Source organism: Morone saxatilis, unplaced genomic scaffold (genome assembly GCF_004916995.1).
Source record: "Morone saxatilis isolate NCDOM2014 unplaced genomic scaffold, NCSU_SB_2.0 Contig3, whole genome shotgun sequence".
Lineage (NCBI taxonomy): Eukaryota > Metazoa > Chordata > Actinopteri > Moronidae > Morone > Morone saxatilis.
Window position 1 is genome coordinate 2,474,873 of NW_023339873.1, and position 10,811 is coordinate 2,485,683.

Below are 10,811 nucleotides of genomic sequence, written 5' to 3' on the forward strand. Positions count from 1 at the left end.
ATAATATAATATAATATAATACTCGCGCGCCATCTGGTGGTTCAAACAACGGCAGCCGAGAGCGGTCAGCTGACCAACGAGGAAGTGCTCAGCAGAAACATCAGTAAACACTGTGAGTTACACATTTCGGTGCTTTCTCATCCATTCATAACAACATGGTTCGATGTTTCCTGATCCACACCGTCTGCCCGGTCTCTGCTCTCGGGGCCGGGGAGACTCGGGTGCTGTACTCCCGCCTGTTCGGACCGGATGAAGGGATGTTGTCCGACCAAGAGCTCAGCCTGGAGGAGAGGAGAGTTCTGCAGAAGGAGAAGATAGCTGTGGTAGCGAGGTGGGTTTTTACAGAGCCAGGGTTAAATCCCTCATTTATGTTGCTTCTGAGACTACACATATAATTTGTGTCTTAAATAAAAGAGACACTGTGGGAGCTGACAGAAATGTTCCTCTACAATCCTCTAATTGTGTTTTTACTCAATCAATTAGCAGGATATCAAAGACAACATGTATGATTAAGTCCAGCTGCTCTGTGGTCAGTAAAAGCTGCTGATCTGTTCTATTTACTAACATCAGCACTGATAAATGAACTCTGACCCCTGGTATTAAACTGTAAAGGAATAAAGAACACAGTGGAGATGATCATCAGCCTCAGGGTTGCTCCCGTCTTCCCATGTCTTAATGCCCCCACCACATTTGTTCCCTTTAGGTTTATTGCATTACTCTCCAGTCACGTTGTTGTGATGCACCGATAGACTGCTTCACCTATTGGTAATCAATAACAAGGAAGAATAACGGAACAAACATGAGTCTTTGTCCCTGAATGAAGTCATTGCGGAGACTTTTTTTTTCTGATTTAAGTTTCCCAGTGAGATGTGATAATCCTCCACAGACCTCCAGTCTCCAGGGGGTCTCAAACTGCGGCCCTGGGGGCTTTTTCCGGCCCTCCATCTCCTTTACCTCCGGCTCTGCAACATGATGTCAAAAAAACAATATAAGATCATTTGTTTAATGAGTTTTTCTAGTTGTTTCTTCTCAATTTCTTCATATTTAATTAGAATAAAAACACAACGTTTCCACAAATGACATAAACATGTAAACGGCTGTTTGCAGTATGATGTTAACAGTGGAAATATTCTTTATAGTAGCTGAATGTTGAAGTGGCCCTCCTGTGAGGTGACAGTGGCAGCTGGGGCACCCAGTTTCAGAGGATTTGTGTTAAGGAATCACCTCTGAGTCATGTTTTTAGTTTTAGGTTTGACGATAATTAAATATCTTAGCAGTCTATAATTGATTAAAGTAAGTTCACTGTAAATTACAGTCGGTAAAAAGCAGCCAACCAGATGTCTTCTCTCCTTCCTACCTCCTAAAAATGTGATTAAGATTTAAAATATCCTTTCTCCTTCTGCTGGGGGGGAGCCCATTCAAGAACCCCTGTTGGTCCCCGGACCCCAGTTTAGAAAACCACTGTAGTAGGACAACGGTTCCCAATCTGGGGGTCGGGACCCCCACAAGGAGTCACCAAAGCTTCACAGGGGGTCGCGAGGTCTTGTTGATTCTAAGAATGTAAAAATATACCTCAGCATACCTCAAACACTGAGTTTGTCAAAAAAAGAAGCGTATTAAGTGTGTATGATATATAAAAACTATTAAATATACATAATACAGACAGAAATGTATTCAAAGTTCCCTAAAATGACCAGGAAAACTAATCTCTGATGCTGTATTCACAGGAAATAATCTGCCCTTTAGTCTGCTTGTGTTTAATTAAGCCCACATTCTCTATTACTCGTGTGTCAAGAGGATGCTGCTCTCGTCCCTGTAATCCTTCCTGATCTGGCTCCATATATACAGTGTATTGTTACATTGAACAACAGCGCCGTCTCCCCTGTTTCCTGCTGTAATGCATCCTCTCTGCAGCCACCTCCGCCTGCTGATTTCCTGATGGCACACAATGTAAAAGTCATTATAGAGGCCAGCGGAGGCCGTCAATCTCCTCCGTGCTCGTCTCATTTGTTTCCAGTAAACAAGGTTTTCGGCGGCGGCGTTTGTGTAGCTTTCTCTTGTCACTCGTGACAACCTGTAACCACTGATTACTTCTGTCAGGAGAAAATGCTGTTATCATTTTTACAGCATGGAGGAGAAATAGGCCCTCCAGACATTCTGTAAAAGGCCGCAGTTAGACTGATGTGTCAGAATAAATGTGGTGAGCGTTTATTAAAGTTACTATGGAGGCATGTAGCACTGTTCAAGATCAGACGTACAGCAGGAAACTGGGCAGGAGAGATTTTTCCCAGTTTTAAAAGCTGGACATGTGACTGTTTGACTTCTCAAATATAGTATTTGCTTGATTTCCTTCATTTCATGTTACTGTAAATTCTATACTTTAAGGGCTTTATTTCTTTCTGTTGACCAGACAAAATATATAAAGAAAATATACAACAAAGTGGAACATTTTCAGACATCACTTTATGCTTTTTTCTATTTAAGAGTGGAGTTTGTCTGTATTTTTTACACTAAATACACAACAAAACCCCCCCAAAACACCACAAGGACAAAAGGACAGATTAACAAACAATTAGAATTAGCACCATAATCTTAGTTAGGATTAAGATGACTGTTGGTGATTTGGAATAATGATTTGGTCTTCAGATGATAACCTCCGATCCTCTGTGACTCAGGCAGGTCCGAAGCGCCGTCGCTCTCTCCCGGGAGGCTTCAGGTCGGCCGCTGGTGGAGACGGTTCCCGGTGAGGAGGCGCTGGCCCTGCAGGAGGCCGACGGCGGGGTGGTGCGCCTGAGAGCAGGAGACCCCTTCTCTGAGGAGATGAGCGCTCTGTGGCTGGGGGTCCAAAGTTTGGGCTTCACGCTGGTTTGTGAGCCCCACGAGAACCTCCTGCTGGCCGAGGGGACTCTGCGCAACCTGACCCGACACTGCCTGGAGCACCTGCACATGCTGGGGCAGGGCAGCGAGGTGAGTACCAACCCCAGACGTGTTTTTATTTTTATGTTTAGACTTGGAAACAACGTGTTAAAGGAGCACAGAGCAAAGCAAAGTGGTAACTATATAATATTTGAATTTAAATACCCAAATAAAATCGTAAAGACTCTGAGATGACAACCTGGGCCAGATTAACATGCAGATCTCGATCTGATGCCGTATTACAGAAACTTCCTATCTCTACGACCTGTTTCTAAACTTTGAAGCTTTGTGACAACAGATAATTGGCTGAGAAATATTATTATCGCTCAGTTTTACCCACAATGTTCTCACTCAGAAGCCACCGTTAGCCTTGTTGTGATCTGGACGTCACACCTGAGTGGACCAAGCTGGACTGAGGCCAGTTCTCAATGTTCAGGAGATAAAAACATCCAGATTATTTTAAACTGGAAGCAGTGCGTCAACATCAGGGGTGAGAGTTGGAAAAAAGTCTGAAAATGTCAGGCAAAGGAAAAATAATCCATCTAGTCCTGCTTGTGGAGCTTCAGAAAAAAAGATCAGTCCAATTTCCAGGTGGCTAAAGGTTGAGGTCAGTCCACTGTCTTCCAACTCCGTTTATAACCGGTCTGTACTGCATTTTGTTGGAGTTCTGTCTGTGTTCGATTTACTGTTGGCCACTTTATGAAAGCGGGGGTTAGAGGAGGAAAAAGATTTTTATAATTGGAGAGTTTAGCTATCACTGGGAGACAATGTTTGCTTTGGTCTTAAAGGATAAATCTGGTGATATTCAACAAATCCCATAAAAAGACAGAAACCAACAGTGAATGTGGTGTCTGTGTAGTAATAATCCTCTGTGCCATAGAGCTCCTTTTCTTACTAACTGTTAAAAAACAATGAGCCACACTGTTGCAACCTAGGTAACATGTTGCTTGTAGTTTATTTTGACTCAATCCCACATTCACTGTCCTGCTGCAGGAAATATACAGACTATAGCTCCAAATGTGGAAATAGTCCCCAACCAATGCATGTTTCATTCCTGTTTGCTGGGTTGGAACATGTGTCTCTGTTACCACTTGTTGGTTAAACCTGATGCAGAAAATAAGATTTTACCTGGTGCAGCTTTAAAGATATTGTATTGTGTAGCAGAGCGTCCACACACTTTTGAAGGCCATCATTTGGCTGAAATCAAGTCAGTGCAACAGTTTACCTCCACAGAACTGCTGCAGTGTGGAGCTTTGACAGACAAATGCTCAACAGCAACAACTCATCATAGGTTATGAAAACAGCAATAAAAGAAAAGGCAACAGTAATAAAACCAGACTGCAGCCGTACAGATTTCACTACCATCTGTAACGAGGGTGCACGGGGTCGTCACTAACAACACTTTCCCCTCCAGGTCCTGCTGAGGAGCAACCGCATCGACGCTCTGCTCAGCCGCCTGCTTCCTCACGGGCAGCTCCTCTTCCTCAACCACCGCTTCGGCCAGAGTCTGGAGAAGGAGGTAGCGGCTTACATGGCCAAGTGACCCGGGGCGGCCACGGTACACGATCAACTCGCCACGCTTCAAGTTTGAGCTTAATCAGTGCTAGCTGTTACCGCTAGCTTTGAAACAAACAAGGCTGACTGTTGTTTACCTTCAGGTGACATTTCTGCGGCGGGAGAAGAGGAACGGACTAGTCGCAGCTGCTGTTTCAGATTGCATGAGGTGGTAAACACACAGAGTGGTAAATATCTCCCTCAGCCACTTGCAGCTCACTGTTTACTGTGTGGGAGGCTTCAGTTCAAATCCTGTTTGTCAAATTGAAGAGTGGAAAGAAAAATGTGGCAGATTAGAGAGTGCAGCTGAAGAGGCCAGTGAAAAGCTACTCGTCAACATCAAAGACGGCTATTTATCTGATTCACCATACTTGAAATGTCACAGTGTGACCTTGAGGAATCAGGCTTGACCTTGTTTATGAGAATTCGGGGAGTACGAATGAATCTCAGAGTGCTTTATTGCCTCAGCATGGCCCCTAATGCACCTTTTGTTCCTGAAGAGTAGGAGGATATCAGGATGGGGCTTTTTAATGTTTTTGTGCAGTACAAAGTATGATTCATCTCATCGTAAACAAAACAGCAGCAAGTGAGCATAGAAAGATCAAAGTCAGGCGGTTTAATGTCATTTTGAACCAAAAATGTCACAATTCTTGAGACGTCGAGGACAATGAAAAAAGGCTGGAAGTGACATGAAATATTATAGAACCACAATGAAAGACGTGCAGAACACAGAGCACATCAGGAAATGATGAACAACAACCAAAACGAAAACATCCAGACACAACATATAACAAATGTATTCCTGTATCCTGTGAACATCTGTTGTACCTCCGACTGCGGCCCCCCCATGAAGCCCAGACTCTCCGGCTCCTCCTCCCGGCCTCACAAAAGCCTTTTAAACCACAGTTTTTGTGCTGGAAACCAAAATCCCAAACCCAGAGCTGTGATTTTTAGGTCTGGAGGAGGGATATATCTGTCTGTATGCCAACATCAGTTACTTTGATCTTCTCCTTTTTCTTTTCCTGTATTAAAAAATAAAACTCATTTCTAGCATTACCCAGGGCGTATCTTTGAAACTTGTGTACTCTGCATTCAAGGACACACGGTGCGTTTTCCAAAAACGAGGCACCAGGGATAGCACATTAAAAATGATAAAACACACAAGAGGAGGATTTAGAGGTTGTGTACGTCTCACAGGGAATAAAAAAAAACACAAACTCGACATCAGCTGGATGAAAACACTTGCAAACTAACACAACTGAGTCAGTCGGTTCCACTGTATGGCCAGCAGAGGGCGATGTTGTTTCTGTGAGTTTCTGTGTGCGGTAAAGGGCACTGTGGAGGAAACCAACTTACTGACTTGAAGTTTTTCTTGAAGTACATTTAAAAAACGTCCCTCTGATACAACTTTCTAAAAAGATAAACCTGGATTTATTAAACACTGTGCTGTATATGGACACTGGTGAAGCCGGTGCCTTAGTTCAAATGAAGGGAATTCTCTCTTTTTATGTATATGTGTAAAGGTAACATACAAATAATGGAATCATTTAGAGTCGTGTCTTTTTTTAAACAGTTGCAACAAAAAATATAAAAAAGTAACAATAAATAATACAAAATCAAATAAGTTTAAATAAATAAATATACAGGTATAAAAGTCCACAATAGAAAAGGAAAACTAAGTAACATTGTAGTGTATCTTGATGATGCTCAATTCACTTAAAGGCTTTCATTTTGTGTTGATTGGCAGCCCCTGTGGACAAAAATGGTACTGCTCTCACGGTCCTTTCATTGACATCAAGGGGAATTCGACACAGTCACAGGCATTAAGAATAACTACATAGAAATAGCCAATGATCTCGCTGATGGTCCTGTTGTTTATGTAGGTAATATAGAGGCAGCAGTATTAAATAGAGACTGTTTCATAACCAGAATAGAACAGAAAGTTTCACATTAACAGACATACAGCTGTAATGTCCAACTATCCCCCATATGTTCACATATTTGTCCTGTTGCAGTCTCAAGAAAGTTATTTTTTCCCCCTTAAAGATGTCATAAATAATGTCAATCCAGCCTTCAGTTGAAGAAATTCCTGGTTTCAGCTTATTTTTAATGATGGCCTTTCTGCCAGCAGCACTTAGACTCCAGAATAAGTATCTGACTCCAGAGGTAACATTTCCTGAAGTCAGGTCACCCAAATAAAGGGTCTCCAATTTAAATAGGATATCTACCCGAAGTAAAGCAACATTTCATGATCAGCCTGCCAGAAAGAATCTAATTATGTGCAAGAGCAGAATATTTGAAAATAAATTGATGAATGCCACAGCATACAACAAATTGGGGAGGACCCTTTTCTGTGTCAGCATCATCAACCCTGCACACAAAGCCATGCAGCTCCGCAAAGAAATAGTTTTAGCAGTTTGGACTGCACAAAGCACTGACCTCAACCTCATCCAACCCCTTTGGGATGGACTGAAAGACCGACTGCCAGGTCTTACCGACCATTAGGGACAGAGCTTATGAATAACCCAAAGCCTGCGAGCCAGTTCAGGCTACTATACTTGCACAGCTTACATCGCTCACTGCAAGATACATCCACTGCACCCTTTTCATTAGGGCGGTGTACTTAAGCTGTCAGCGCTCTGCTCACTCTTGCTGCACACCTGCTGCTACATCGCTCATCTGAAAGTTAAGCTGTCACTTGCTGCTGCTGTTCATACAGTTTTAAAAGCCTCAGCTCCACCCCAGCTTCCACCTGTACGCTCTACAGGTGGAAGTCTACCAGGGGACTTGATTCTGGGACGAGATGTTCAGTGTTCACTTACATTTGGATGTGATGTGTGTGCGTCTGCATATTTATGGGAATAGCGGGAGCTCTCCCAAGATACCAAACTTTACATTAAAAGGTTTCTTTCTTGATTAATTCTTCCAACAAAATAACTGTTAATACTACTATTTATGTAATTTTTTGCAGGTTTGATGTTGGTATTTGTAGTGTAAAAAATGAGCACCATGCCATTTTTTCCATAACCCTCAAATTTCATTAGACAGTGAGCCACCACTGAACACGTGTTCCTCATTGTTGCTTCAGTCGGGTGTTTGACCTTCACTGTGCAGAATGATGTATGTGCAGAGTTTGACACTAGAAGGTTGTTTTCACATTCATCGGCTGAAGGGTGGGAGGAGGGGGGAGTTTCTCCATGCTTCACCCTAAATCTCAGTTTAAGTCGTGTATGTACGGGCATGATTTTCTGACACCAGTCGTTGTTCAATATGCAACTCGCGTGGTGAGGAGCCTCGAAACTTTCAGTGCAGACCGACTTTTTAGCTAAGACGTCTCGTGTCCAGCAGTTAAACTTTTGAAATGAAAGGGATATTTAGCATATTCCTAGGATTGTGGATTAAGGGAGGGGGAGAATGGGAGTTAGATTTTGAAGAATTGTTGTATATTGCATTTTTTTTTTCTTGTGGGCGGAAAAAACATGTAAACAGCAAATTATATTACAAAGCAGATGAATTCTATTTTCTTACAGCATGTTCTGAGGGGATCTTTAATATTTTGAACTGCTGACTTACCTTGTTTAGCAGACAAGCAAGTATGCAGTCGATGTCTGTTTAATTTCAGATATTTTATATAGTTTGTATAACTACCTTCAGTACTTTTTAACTCTGGGGGAATTTATGTGTGGATTTAAAATCTTGAAAAGCAACATTTGGTTTTATTAAGTAGGCTCCTCACATAGAGTTTTTTTTGGCTTTTGCAGATCACTGTATTAAACCTTCTACAACAAACAGCAGTGTCAGGTCTGAATAAACAGGCCCTCTCCACTAGGGGGCAGTATGTAGCCAGACATGATGGGAGCTGCAGCTTACTGCTGATAATAAGAAACAAATAGTGACACCAGAGCAGAAATCCACCAGGCAACAAAATCAGGAATGCTGCTGCTGCTGATTTGAGACAATTTAAAATGAGCTCGTAGACATCAAACAAACAGCGCTGAGATTGTTTTCATGTGTGTGAAATCGGTTTGCAATTATAACTAATTACCGATGCATAGACATAGGAAGTTGATCTTTGCCTGCAAACAGCTGTTTGATAAAATGCATGAGTTAATGTCAAGTGGAGATTAAAATCACAGAATCCAATGCAGATTTTATGTATGTTTGTGTGTATGTTTCGCTTTCATCCGCTGTGACTGGGTGTAAGAGAAAGAGGGTGGAATCGGAGATGTGAAGAAAAAATGTGCGTCCGGGTATCATGTGCCTAAGAACGTCAGCACGTGGGGAAAGAGTGCCATGCGACAAGAAAGAGATGACGAGGTGGTTTATTGTCGTGTTGGAGAAGAAGAGGGCGCCGCGGTAAAAAAGTTGCTCAGTATAATTGCCTAAAGAACTCACAGGGGTGGAAAATGCATCACAAAATGAGCATATTTAGTTGTCTTCACTTTGAAAAGAGGCCATTCTGGGGTCAAAGTTAAAAGATTAAATGGAATAAGGTTATAAAGAGGTTCTCAACTAAGTGCTACCAAAGCCCAAGAATCTGCAAGTTTTTATTTCAGCCACACACTGCAGGTGATTATTCCCTGATTAGCACAAGGCACAAGCTCGTCGGTGAAATCAGCTGCTTTAATGTGTAGTTGAAATGAAAACCTGAACACTCTCAGGCTTCAATAGCACTTACAAAGGGAATAAATTGAAGGCCATTAACTGAAGTACATAAAATTCTCATAGCAAAAACAATCTTGTACCATTAACCAACTTTGCAAAGTGGGTTTTCCGCTGCTCAAAATTGAAAAAAACAACCAGATGGAGAGTCGGGCAAGTTTCTCGAGGGGACCCAAAGGTCAAACTGCATGATGCAGCAGTGCCAGTAGATCAAAGACAAAATCTGGGTAGCTGCTTTGTACATGAGCTGGAGTGTGCTGCTGACTCATTGAGTCAAGAGGGAAGGTTCTTGCAGAGCACCTGATACTTAAATGGTAGCAGAAAGGTTGCCCTGTACAGATTTTCCAGATCAGGACGTGAACCGGCAACCTTCGGGGCCGTAAACTGTCTTCTCCAACCAATTGGCAACCACCTCCTGCTCTTGTTCTGTGCTTCAACTCTCCCCTCCTGCCTTTCTTCCTCTAGCTGCCCTCATATTCACTCATCATCTGTGCAGGGTGACCAGAGCAAAGCTGACATTGTCACAGCCCATCTTAGTCACTCGCTCAATCTTTTCTTCTCCCTGAGTTTTGTTCTCTCCCTCCCACCAGCCCGAAGCTCCAACAAAAGGTTTTCTCATTGAATTTAGAGACTGGCCATTGAATATGCCAACTCCTGAGTTTAAGGATTTTCCTCTTAATATTTTTTTCTCCTGCCTCATTAGATGTCTCCCTGGCTATTGTATGGCTCATGGCGAGAGCACTGTGGAGAAAATGGGCTCAGCTCCAGCCGGGGATACAATATGAATTTCAATGCGCGATGACGACTTATTCACTTTAGCCTCTGTCAGGGCATGCGGCGTGAAATACCTGAACGGCACGGCTTCTATTCATATACATTAGGCATCATTTCTATTCCCTTTCATGTGTACATCCCCAGAATTTTAAATATTCCTCTCACAGGCGAAAGCTAAGTGTGGTTTCAACTGTAGTGGAGGTTGAGGAATGCTCAGCGATAACAGCTAAACGCCACTCATATTAGGTGTCACAACAGATCTCTATGATCTGTAGGTTTTTACATTCTTCGCTGCCAGTGTAGGAGGGAGATTATATGTTTGGAGTACAGTATGTAGGTGGTGACATGCTAAGCTTGAATGAATGGCTCGGATGTGGTAATCATACCTTCCTCCTGTTGTTTCTGTGGCATAATCCTGCAAACTATACTTGAAATTCACTTAAGACACACACCCTTCCACACACACACACACACTCACAGACACACACACATGCAGAGAGAATTGCCTTTTCCTTCCAGTCTATCAAGCATCACAAGAGAGATGTTCTTTCTTAGCATCTCAAATCGCGTTAGATTTCCAATTTCAAGCCATTTATTTCATGTTATTCCCCGGCCTTGAAAAAATTTCTTTTTTACATTCCAACCAATCTGCATGAGGCGCCTGCTGTCTAAAGGTATAGCTTGTCAGTGTGAGACTATCACAGCCTTCAAACAACTCAATTATTTAAAAATATAAGTCAATTATTTCTTAATTAAGCTCCCTCTGCAGTGCGATTCCTCTGTAGGTTTGCTGTTGTTGCTCATTATCAATGAAAAGGCAGCGCTGTCTGCAGGGGAACAGTCGACTTCACGGAAAAGAAATGCAAACAAGGACTTTCACATCTTTAATGTTCTGCTTTCTGTTT

General features: G+C 42.4%; 1 protein-coding gene across 2 annotated transcripts; it reads left to right on the forward strand.

Annotated features, from left to right (window-relative positions):
• Positions 1–61: 61 nt before the first annotated feature.
• Positions 62–5,523, forward strand: ap5s1 (adaptor related protein complex 5 subunit sigma 1). Of its 2 annotated transcripts, XM_035674543.1 has the most exons (4): positions 62–331; positions 2,676–2,967; positions 4,331–4,474; positions 4,575–5,523. In XM_035674543.1, the coding sequence occupies exons 1-3, from the start codon at positions 156–158 to the stop codon at positions 4,457–4,459; spliced, it is 597 nt and encodes a 198-aa protein (XP_035530436.1). In that variant the 5' UTR covers positions 62–155; the 3' UTR covers positions 4,460–4,474; positions 4,575–5,523. The 2 variants fall into 2 exon arrangements, with proteins under 2 accessions (XP_035530436.1, XP_035530435.1); XM_035674542.1 differs by having other exon boundaries at positions 4,331–5,523.
• Positions 5,524–10,811: the final 5,288 nt, after the last annotated feature.

Excerpts from the sequence above, each read along its gene's own strand:
- ap5s1 (XM_035674542.1), top strand. The coding sequence starts at position 156 with ATGGTTCGATGTTTCCTGATCCACACCGTCTGCCCGGTCTCTGCTCTC. Across the intron at positions 332-2,675 it reads AAGATAGCTGTGGTAGCGAG|GCAGGTCCGAAGCGCCGTCG; the intron begins GTGGGTTTTTAC and ends TCTGTGACTCAG. Across the intron at positions 2,968-4,330 it reads TGCTGGGGCAGGGCAGCGAG|GTCCTGCTGAGGAGCAACCG; the intron begins GTGAGTACCAAC and ends TTTCCCCTCCAG.